The sequence below is a fragment of the Varanus komodoensis genome, unplaced genomic scaffold (genome assembly GCF_004798865.1).
Source record: "Varanus komodoensis strain SLA01 unplaced genomic scaffold, ASM479886v1 scaffold13_3, whole genome shotgun sequence".
Classification (NCBI taxonomy): Eukaryota; Metazoa; Chordata; class Lepidosauria; order Squamata; family Varanidae; genus Varanus; species Varanus komodoensis.
The window spans coordinates 9,172,144-9,184,256 of record NW_025335409.1 but is presented as its reverse complement, the minus strand read 5'-3'; the positions used below and the strand labels follow the sequence as shown (position 1 = coordinate 9,184,256).

The 12,113-nt window shown below is 39.6% G+C and overlaps 1 protein-coding gene across 6 annotated transcripts in view; it reads left to right on the top strand.

Annotated features, from left to right (window-relative positions):
• Window positions 1-12,113, top strand: part of ITPR2 (inositol 1,4,5-trisphosphate receptor type 2) — a 257,101-nt gene that overhangs the window by 107,661 nt on the left and 137,327 nt on the right. For all 6 annotated transcript variants that reach the window (XM_044423128.1, XM_044423126.1, XM_044423130.1 and 3 more), the window contains 3 exons: window positions 9,850-10,043; window positions 10,735-10,867; window positions 11,736-11,793. In XM_044423128.1, the coding sequence (XP_044279063.1) occupies window positions 9,850-10,043; window positions 10,735-10,867; window positions 11,736-11,793 (385 nt within the window). The remainder of the gene's footprint in view (window positions 1-9,849; window positions 10,044-10,734; window positions 10,868-11,735; window positions 11,794-12,113) is intronic.

Genomic DNA, 12,113 nt, shown 5'->3' with positions numbered 1-12,113 from the left:
ATGCATTATCATGCAATACATGATTTATTAGCCACCTGTGATTATCAGAATATGGTGCTTTAATGATAATAATTGAGATTTCATATATATATATATTACAAGCCCATGATTTCCACCAATTTCACCAGGATGATAACAGGGATATATTTACTGAGAACTGGACTCAGTAACAAGGTGCTTGGACGAGTATGTCCCACCACTTGCCTATTGGACCCTTGCCCGTCTTGGTTAATAAATAATTCCAAGCACAGGATTGGGACCTGGATCTTGGAAGTGGTAACGATTCTCTGAGGGAGGGTCGGGTGCCTGCCCCTTTAAAGTAGGCGGTAGTCCGACCAGTCCTTAAGAAAGCGTCACTGGATCCAGAGATGGCCACTAACTATAGACCAGTGGCCAACATCCCGTTTCTGGGCAAGGTATTGGAGCGGGTGGTGGCGGGACAACTCCAAGCACTCTTGGATGAAACTGATTATCTGGACCCATTTCAGTCCGGCTTCAGACCTGGGTACAGTACTGAATCTGCCTTGGTTGCCTTGTACGATGACCTGTGCAGGGAGAAGGACAGGGGGAGTGCGTCCCTGTTGGTTCTTCTGGACCTCTCAGCGGCTTTTGATACCATCGACCATGGTATCCTTCTGGATAGGCTAGCGGGATTGGGGGTCAGAGGCACTACGTTGCAGTGGTTCCGCTCCTATCTCAACGGCCGATTCCAGAAGGTGGTGCTGGGGGACTATGGCTCTGCACCATGGCAGCTATGCCATGGAGTACCACAGGGCTCCATTTTGTCCCCTTTGCTGTTTAACATCTATATGAAACCGCTGGGAGAGGTTATCAGGAGGTGTGGGCTACGGAATCATCAGTACGCTGATGATACCCAGCTCTACCTCTCATTTTCCACTAATCCAGGTGAGGCAGTGGCTATGCTGAACCAATGCTTGGCCGAGGTAATGGGCTGGATGAGAGCCAATAAACTGAAGCTCAATCCAGACAAGATGGAGGTCCTGTTGATTGGCGGATCGGGCTTCGGAGAGGGTGGATTTGACCTGGCCCTGAATGGGGTTGCACTCCCTCTTAGGGACAAGGTCCGCAGCTTAGGAGTACTCCTCAACCCGGAGCTTTCATTGGAAGCTCAGGTGACAGCGGTGGCAAGGAGCGCTTTCCTCCAGCTTCGGCTGATTAATCAGCTGCGCCCCTACCTGGAGTACGACTGCCTGGCGACAGTGACACACGTACTGGTGACTTCCCGCCTTGACTTCTGTAACGCGCTTTACGTGGGGCTTCCCTTGAAGACGGTCCGGATACTTCAATTGGTTCAAAATAGAGCTGCCAGGTTGCTGACGGGGACGGAGCATTATGTTCACATGACTCCAGTCCTCCGATAGCTTCACTGGCTTCCCATTGAAGTCCGGGCCCAATTCAAGGTGTTGGTTATGACCTATAAAGCCCTAAACGGCTTGGGACCTGGTTACCTGAAGGAGTGCTTACATCCATATATGCCCGACCGCCCCTTGAGATCTGCGGGAGAGGCCCTTCTCCGGGAACCCTCCGTGAAAGAAATTAGGAGGGTATATACTCGGAGGAGGGCTTTCTCTGCGGTGGCGCCCAATCTATGGAATTTGCTTCCCAGAGAGGTCCGCCTGGCGCCGTCGTTATTTGTTTTTCGGCGCCAGGTGAAGACCTTTTTATTTTAACGTCATTTTAATTGTTAACAATATTTACTTATTTATCTGGCCAGGGCGACTTCTTTTCTTTTCTTTTCTTTTCTTTTCTTTTCTTTTCTTTTCTTTTCTTTTCTTTTCTTTTCTTTTCTTTCATAACTTCTTTTATATTGTTTATATTATTTATTTTATATTATTAATTTTAATTTTATATTGTCATTTTATATTGTATTGTATTTTATTGTGTTGTAAGCCTCCCCGAGGCTTCGGCAAGGGGCGGCACAGAAATGTTCTAATAACAACAACAACAACAACAACAATAATAATAATAATTTCTACTCTGTCACCTTTCTTTAGAGGAATCCAGTAAGTGAATATAGAAGAGTGATCCTTTTATTTCACAAGTTGAAGACATCAGTTACTTCTGACTTTTGCTTCCTGAAAGCCTCTGTAATTTGTTTGAGGAAAACCATATTCTATACCCTAACCTTAGTGTGGTGGTCTGTAGTAAGCACACATCACAAGGTTCTTTATATTTCTTTTCCCCCTTATTTTTACCCAGCTGCCCTCCACAGGCTATCACAGTCATCCTCTTGTACTTCTATACTAGTCTGCACATTTGTTTTACACGTAATGGTAGTCCCACCCTTCCCCTTCCCCTTTCATCTGTTTTAAGTAAACCATATCATTTAGTTTCTACATTCCAATCATGCGAGCTATTCTATCAGGTTTCACTTATGCCAATTATGTTATATTTACCGTCCTGTAATATGAGTGCAAACTCATCTTGTTTATTTTGCCTACTCTGCACCTAAAGCATATAGACATCAGAGCCTTGGATGTTCTCTTCCAGTGATTTTCTTGCTATTTATTGTGGGCTTTGCTTAGCTCCCACAAAACTCCCCCAATTTTAGTATAGCACCAAAGTCCCTGCTTACCCGTGTCCTTACTTTCAGACTCTATTCTGCACAGGATTTAATTTAAAGCCCTCTTGATCATGTTTCTCATGCTGCTGCCAAATACAAACATTATTTGTAAGACATAAAGGAAGAAAGTACAGTTGTGTGCAAAGTTCCCATGGAACTTTAATTTAGCCCATGGCATCTAGACTGCAAAAGTCATGCAGTTTCCCATCTTGAAATCACATGGTATACATCCATGATGTGTGGCTGATAAGCCTTTTCTGCAGCGTTAATAACACATATCCTACTAAGGGTCTTTCTCAAATTCACATTTGTGTCTAAAGGCCAGTTTCTAGCTATGTGTATAAATCAAATTTTTACTAGGTTATGGGTCTTCTGTGCTGGCACTCTACGAGTTATATAGAACCACTGACTTGCTGTAATTGGAAGACGAGAACATTGAAAAAGCATGGCCAAAGGCAGATATAGAGTCAGGAATACCATGGGAGAAACTATGCATACACAAAAATCCAGCTCCTTTTTCCCATGAAGTCTTTATCCTGACCTTGAGTTGTTTTTCCTCTAAGCTAAAAACAAAACTGAAGATTCTGCTACTGCAATGTGGCTTATAAATTGATAACATTACATAAACTCAAGAAAGAAAAGCCCTCATTGTGTCATGTTGTCTGAGATATTTTAAAGTTAGACATGTTCCTTCATGAAGAGAACTTATGTATGAGTTGATCAGCCTTCCCAAACTTGCTGCCTTCTAGATATTTTGGACTTACTGAAGAAAGTGCTGCTTGCTTGGATTAAAAAGCAAATAAGACATTTGTCAAATAATAGCATAGTTGATAACTACTCAGAAGTAGGAAAAGACCATGAGGCACATTAGGAGCAGGTGTGGATGCACATAGGAACTGGAATGTATTAAATTATAGATTAAAATTATTGGCAAGTGTGATCTTAAACTAGAGAGACAGAAGTCCATATTTATATTGGCTTTCTATTTTGCTTTCACTGAGGCAAGAAAGAAGGATAAACACAATCTAAACAAAAATAAGATTTTTTACCTTTCACTCCTCCCAACAGAAGATCAGTTGACAAATGCTTGACAGGCCTAGAAAGAGGCCCTTAAGAAACACAAGGGAGGTATCAGCATGCTCAGTGGATCCCTAAAGCTCTTGTGCGATGCCAGTTCAGTGCTTCTGGGGCAATTTGGAGTGAACAGAAACACTTGTTCTGGAAGAAAGTAGGTTTGCTGATTCTGCTAACCTGCCTTCTTCCAAGAACAAGTGTTTCTCTTAATTTTGGGAATTCTTTTATGAAGCAGCAAGTCTCCTTGCATAAATGATGGGACTCACTTATGGGAACCACTGTTTCTAGAAAGAAACTGGTAGGGCAGAGGGGAATTGGCATAGACCCGAGCCTTTTGTTGAATTCTGCCCACTCTACCCAACAATGCATCCCCACATTTTCCCACATACACGAGGCAGTTTTAAGGTTGCATACTGTGTCATTAAGCTTGGAGTAAATCAGATAAGAATCAGGAACTTACTGATTCTGCTACAAAAATTATAAAGGTAATTTGCTGCTACAAAAATTATAAAGGTAATTTGACATGCCATTGTAATGGACCATGCATGCCAATGCTTGCAGTCATTTTCTGTACAGTATGTGGAATAACTACACTATGTTGACTCCTTATTTGTTGAACCTGGGATTTTGTCATAAACTAGGATCCAAACAAAGCAACACATGATGTATCCATGCACATACTGTTTAGAAAGCTTATTTTGAATTGATACTTTAGTATTGCTATAATGGCATACAGGCAAGTTATACATTTTCTAATAGCTTCTTCTTCCCTTGCAGTACCTTTCTTTGTGTCTCATGTCTTTTAGGATGGTAAATATATAGGCAGAAACTCTTTAATTACTTATAAGCTGCTCTGTGATCCTTTTTGACTGAAGATAATGGATAAGAACACTGGACAAATACATAAATAAACTCAGAAATGATTTCAGAAGTCTTTTTTCTGGGATCCTTTTTCTTTCTTTCTTGTTCTTTGATCATAGAATATACATAGAATCATTTGCATGAGCTTAGCTTATGCCTGTTTTCTGATCTGGCAGGTAGTTTTCTAAGGGCACAATTGTGTGCATCATTAGACAGGAAAAAATCATGCAAGTCCTATCTTTCTCCATCCAGCGGACCTTCAAAATGGGTCTCAGGCTGGGAAGTCTTCTCTGGCTCAGGTTTTACTTTAAGCTGGATAATTCAAGGGGTGTTAATGCTCATTTCTCCTTTTAGGCAAGCATTACCAAACTCCCAAAGCTGGTCCTGACCCCAGTAAACTTCACTAAGGTGTTTACTAAAACTGGAACTGAGGTCAATTACAAGAAAATACTTTGACACACCTTTGCACTTCCCCTAGTATCGGATGCAGGCACTACAAGTTGTGCCAAATGAAATGAGCTTCTTTGCTTCCGTTTTCTTGACAGAAACAGATATTCAGTAAGAAATAAGACATAATGAAAGAAGGCATACAATTGTCCTCCAAAATATGTCAGTTTCTTTTTCTCTTTCCTATTTTAATGCCTGACAGTCCATAGTCAGTTTAAATTACTGTAGTCTATACTGACCTTGCCCTTTCATTTGCACTTTATGTTGGTGAAATGGACTGCAATCATATCTAATTAACCTTTTATTTACCTCCAGCAGTATATTAAGCACTGTACAGAACAGTAGAAAGATGTGATAGGAGGACGTGTATTGACTTGGAATTTGAAACTGTGATTGTAGCCCTCTGCAGATTTACCTGTGTGCACTGAGCACTTCTGTTCAAGCAAACCTGCCTAGTATTGGAGTGCGTGTCTGTATGTCCCCCGGCCCACACATTACTGTATCTCTTTTGGGGAAATGTTGTAATGTAATTTTTAAGGTACAATGAGTTTTGAAAAATAATGACCTTCTTGTGTGTCTTCCTCTCCTACATGCTTCCTCCACTCTGTGCTACATTGCATGAATTTTTAACAAAGACTGTCCTGTTCAAGTTAAAAATGCACACACAAAAAGCTAAAGGTTACCCTGCAATTTGCAGGGGGAGGGGGGAACAGAAGAGCTGTGCTAGAGTATGCATTTCCCTTTAGGTGGCCTTGGATTGCAGTGGCACCCTCCTATCCTGCATATGAGTTCTGCTGGTGGAATTCCATTTGCAAAGACTTAGCAAAAGCAGCTTATGAGTTTGGGTGCACATCCCCCCCCCCCCCCCGGAATTAAATGCTCGTCTGGGCAGCATTTGGGCCCTGCCTGGTCTTTCCTCATTTGATCATTGTATGCCAAACAGCCCTTCTTCCTCCACTTGTGGTTCTTGCTCTGTGAAATATGTCAGGTTCCTTTTGGGAACAGGGGAAAAACCTGTAATTCTCATAACTACAATGTCTTTTCCAGTCCAGCAGCTTTTCTCCACACTTGCTCCATGTTAATTTAAAATATAATTGCTTAGACTTTTGTAATTTGTTACAGCCTTGTCTAAGACTGATATGCTTATTACTTTGGCTCTGACTGACTGATATCAACTATATCTCAGTGAGGAGGGTCATAACCCTTGTCATTTGCAAATACTAAAATTAATTAAGCAGTTTTGTTCCTTTCCTAAAACTCTTTGTGCCTCCATTAATTCAATGCAAGGTATTACAATATTAAATAGAAGGATTTTAACCTTTCTTCATTTGATGTCCCTAACTATTAACTCCAGTGTCACTTTTTATTGTCTTGTTCAGTATTCTTACTGGAAGAATTTGTGAGCTTGCCACCTATTCCTGGCAGAGTTCCTGTTTGATGTGCAGGCATTCAGCAGCTGGAGCTTTTGTGCTCAAGGCACAGTAGTCCTGTCAGAAAAATGGTGGCAAACCTGAAAATATGTTTGTTTACTCTACCATTAATTTTCCTGCATGGAACAGCAATGCCTGGATTGATAAGAGGTCCTATGGGGATAATCTTCTCATGGACCTTTGAAAGTTTTGGGATTTATTTGTGAACGCCTGCACAATTAGTGGAGAATTGAAACAACTGGGAATCAATACATCTCTTGGGATGGCCATAGATCAGTGGAATATGCTTTGCATGTGCAGGTTGTCTGAGGGGCAAAGCATATAGTACTTTTTACTTTAAAGCAAACACAGCGCTCCCAGTCTGAATCAGGATCCGAGCATGGCAGGTAGGGGACTTTAACTTTTTCTATGCTCTGATCCCAATGCAGGTCAGAATGCTCATGCCTGTAAATACGGCTTAAACAATGATCTGTTTGTGTTAAGAGGATCACTATTGGACAATGTAAATTTAAGGTGCTGGGATGACAATGGGGGAATAAGAATTAAAGTCCTCCAGTCTGCTAAGCTAAGGTCATGATCCATATGGGTTCCATGCATTTAGTTTAGAGTAAAACAAAGTGTATCATAAACTTTGGTTCTAAAATTCCATCCCTAGCAACTCCAGTTAAAATAATTTTAAGTAGCATGGTGGGAAAGGGCTTTTGTAAAAGGAAGTGCCTAAGACTTTATAAAGCCCCAGATAGAATAGCGCTGTTGGGTAAAATGTGCATGACTTGTGCATATAGGGCAGCACCATATGTTCATGTTACAGTCCAGGTGGTGAGGCGGAGTTATATACTTGAATGCTTCCCAGGTAAAAGGAAACCCTAGGCTCGAATTCTTCTCGGTGACACAATACTGTAGCTTTCCATGGAAGACAGTGTAGTGCATTTAGCCTAAACTTGCCTGATCCTGCCTAACCTTGGAAGCTAAGCAGGGCTGGACCTCATTGAAATGTGGATGGGTGACTTGAGACCTGATGTCCTGCTTGGCCCCTCCCAAATGTATAATTGTGTCATTTGCTCTTCATTGGTGAAAAACAATCTGTTCTGGTTAGGAACACTAATGAATATGGAAAGTTCAACATTTTTAATAGTTTGCAAACAAAATATTGGTTGGCAATAGGCTGCACAGAAGGTATTCAGGAATTTGCTTTTTTGGGGAAACAGGAAAATATATGCCTCCATGTACTGGATGCATACAAGCCTCCAAATTCAGAGGTTTTCATGTATCTGTAGCAGACGGTATTGAATTATGCCCTTATTCCCTTAAAATGATGCAAGCACACTTGTTTTCCTGTGCAAAATGACAAATTCATGAATAGTAGAGAGGAGGAATAGTAAACGGAAAATATTATTTGCAAAATGAAAATATATATTCAGGTGTTTATATTACAGTAAAACAAAAAAGCACCAAGACAATTGACATATAATGGCAACTTGCAAGTGAAGAATACACAAGGCTTCAAGAAGTATATAAGTGTTCTTCAGCTTGTTATCCAAGTTTTTATCGTCTAAAGAAATGTTATTACTGTTCATTGTTTACTTTGTGTAGAGGTGAGAGCTTTAAGTATGACTTCAAGGGATGTATTGATTTGGTGGTGTTGCCAGCCACCATGGCAACATGACTATGGGTATTGTAGATTATGGATTATTGTGGGTTGACAGACAAACCAGAAATACTTAAATTTAGCTGTTTATTTAAGGTGCTACTTCCAGGTTTTTAGGAAGGGAGGGTGATAAACAATTGTAATTTCTCTTTTACGTGATCACTAACATTTCAATATTATATAACAACACTATTTGTGATAGGAGAAGGGCTTGCCACCTGATATACAATATGTCATAACTGTGGAAGATAAAGATATTTTCTATAATGGCATTACAGGAAATGTCTATATCCTCCACGGTTATGGTTGAATTGCCTCTTATTTCAAGAAATTAGTTCAAGTTTGGAGTGTTCATCAGCAAAATTGCAGTTTATCCTTACTGAAAGCCTTTGAATGCCTAAGTTAAATGATATATAAAAAGTGCTTTTGAGATGCTCCTTCCTTGCATTCAGGTGAAGCTTGTGTGCCAGGATTAGGAGCAGAAGTAACATCTTGACCCACATTTCTTGAACTGGTTTCTAAATACCTCCTATTCTGGAAGTACTGGCAGTTGGATCTTTCTGAATTATCTCAGATATATTGATAATTTGACTCAATAGGTAGAATGGGCAAGAAAATCTGGTTTTTGTTTTGCCCCCCCCCCTTTTTTGGCTAGGTATGCTTGGATTTAGGGCCATTATAATAATCTCAGCACACTATTATATATTAATTTTTATTTAAATGAATAACTTGCTTTTTATAATAAGTTTTATTCAAAATTTATAGTCCTAAAAACAAAGAAAAACTAAAAACAACATCAATCATCAAAAACTTCGGGCCTGCTGGGTCAGCCCCCACATTTTTTTCCCATTTATGATAACTTAGAAGTATATTTAAATCTATGCGAAGTCCCATTTCTCTAGCCAATAATAAAAAGAGTCCCAAGTTTGATAGAAATCAGTATCTTCTTTCTCCTTCAATGACGAAGTCAATCTATCCATTTCTGCACAGTCCAAGATCTTTTTTAGGATCAGTTCATCGGTGGGTGGTTCTTCACTTTTCCAGTGCTGAGCAAATGCAATCCTTGCCGCGCTAATTACATGTGAACTCAAGTACATTTCTTGTTTACTAATACCAGCAGGTATAATGGCTAATAAGAAAACTTCAGGTTTAAAAGCTAAAGATTTTTGTAACATTTCCTGAAGCCAGTTATGTATTTTAATCCAATACTTTTTCGCATCATCGCAAGTCAACCACATTTGATAGAAAGTACCCAATTTATGTTTACATTTCCAGCATCCATTTGACATATTTGGAAACAGCTAATCTATTTGGTGACAGATACCATCTATAAAACATTTTATACAGGTTTTCTTTATACGAAGTTGCTAATGTTACCTTGATATTTCTCTCCCACAGCTTTTGCCATTTTTCTAATTCAATATTATATCCAAAGTTTTGTGCCCACGTTATCATAGTTTCCTTAACCTGTTCATCTTCCATTCTCCTATTGAATAAGAAATTATATAGTCTTTTAATCATTTTCTCATCTGATTTAAGCATCACCTGATCAAATGCTGTTAAATCCTTATAAAAGCCCCACATTTTATAGTCTTTAGCGTATCTTGATTGTATCTGCACCTTATGCCACCAAGAGATATTAGATCCTTGTTCTTGTGTTTCTAGATTCAATTTCAATCCTCCATCCTTATCCAGAATATCATCATATCTTATGAAAATAACTTACTTTATTAGTCATATGATGCCCAACATAGCTACTGCCTCTCAGAGTAACCAGTATTTGTTTTTATATTTCATATATACAGGCAACAATGTTATGAGGACCATTCATGGTGTGGGAGAGATGATGACTCAAATGGTACTCAGTAGAGGTTCTATCTTGCCTATTTCTGCACCTGACATACCCCCAAGTGTCCACCCAAGCAAACAAGCTAGCATTGTAGAGAGTGAGGATGTCACTGTGATGGACACCAAGTTAAAAATCATTGAGATTTTACAGGTAAAACTTTCAGTCTAAAATTGTAATTCAAGCTGTAGCACATATACTGTCTGTTATGGACTTAAACAAGGGGATGGAATCCAATGAAACCCTTAAACTCACAGAATAGATTTCAGCAGCGGTACAGGGCTGGAGGGATGATTCCCCCTTTTCCCTCTGCAGCTGCCAGTGCACTCTCAAAATCTGTTTTGGAATATTGCTTGGCTCTCTGCAACAGATACTGGGGAGACACACAGGACTGCAGTGGGAAGGAGAGAAGGGGAAAGTCCCATCGTATGAACTTCAATCAATCAATTTTTATTATGTGGTCTCAGACAGGAGCCTAAGTCCTCATGCAGTTTTGGATTTTGCTGAAGGAGCATGCACAATGTTCATGATGAGGGGTGACTCCGGTGTTTAAGCTGCAACGAAGGGTTTTGATACCTGCACAAGATCGTTTCAACAGTTGTCAACTTGCACTGAATTTAGAAGTGTCCAGTTTCATGACACCAGTAGAAGAGCTCGTATTAGTAGTTTTCAAAGGTTCCAAAAATAAGAGTGATCTTTAAAAATAGTTTATAAAATGATAGATGCTTTTTGTTAAATATTGTTTAATGCAACAAAGATGGATTTCATAAACAAATGATCATATGTACCTTGAAAACCCTCAAAGAGACTCACAAATGTGATATGTCATCTGTTTGCCTTATAGTTTATTCTTAGTGTTCGACTTGACTACCGAATATCCTACATGCTTTCTATTTACAAGAAAGAATTTGGAGAGAGCAATGAAAATGTTGATAGTTCTGTGACATCTCCACCTGACGTGCCAACGATCACCTCAGGTACAGTTGCTTAGGCAAAATAATTCAAAATCCTTATGATCCATGTTTAAATGAGCGTTCGAATGTTAAGTGGACATGGACTCACCAGGTAGCTTAAACAAAAGGTTCAGAAACTCAAACTTGAGAGTATTAACATCAGGAAAGCTTTCTTTGCTTGTTCAGGCAATATTTACCCACTTTTACATGTGGGGAAGATGTGAATGGTTCTTAGGATTCACAAACCTGTTCTTTGACCCACCTTCCCAGTTGTACCAAGAGGTTAATAGGTATCACATTTAATGGATCATGAAATCTCTGAGTCTTTAATGAAAACTTATTTATTGTATTTGTTTATTTATTGCATTTGTTTGCCACCCCATACCAAAGGGCTGTCTGGGTGACTCACAGAACAGCAAATAATTGAGTCAGCGAGAGTCTCTGCATGAATACAGGCAATGTTTTCTAGATAGGTGGTTATGCTCCATCCATGATGGGGGTGTTGGAAAGGAAGTGCCCAAGAAAGTGTTCCATAAATCTCTGAGACATTCACCTTCCAGGCTGAGCTTGAGTACTTTCTGAGTAGGTATTCAAAGAATAGATTGTAACCAGCCTGTATTATTTCAATAATGTTCAATTTAGCTTTGCATTTGTTACTGACTGCTTATTTTATGTGTCTGCCATAGTTCAATGTCTGGGAGATATCATGACCAAAAGCTAGTGAACAAGTTGTTAACCTTGGGGCACTAAGTTTAATAGTGTTGTTGGCCCCTTTTTCTGTGTAATACCAGTTGCTAATGGTTATTTGTTTCTAGCACAAAATAAGGGAGGGATTGTGGACATTTTTTTCTAGTACTGGCTCTGACACAATCTTTTTTATGTTCTTTTGTAGCGGTTGTTCCTGACATAGATGAAATTGCTGCTCAAGCAGAAACTATGTTTGCTGGCAGGTAAGCTCTGAAATGGTTCCAATCCTGTTCTCAACTGAACTCTTTTTTGGTTATCTTGCTCTGTAGTGCTAACCAATACTTCCTGTTTGATCATTATACTTTCTCCTGCATGCATTAGCAGTTTACCAATGTTCTGCTACTATTTAATGAGGGTCGAACTTTGAATCTGCAGAACACTTTATAACCCTGAAGCATAGTAGCTTCTAGTAAGTCAAAAGTTATTGAGTTGGGCCTATTTGAACAATGTGTGGGTTTGAATATCTCAGAAATGTAGTGCCCTAGATAGTGCCCTAGATAGTGGACTATGGTTAGGCTGGAAA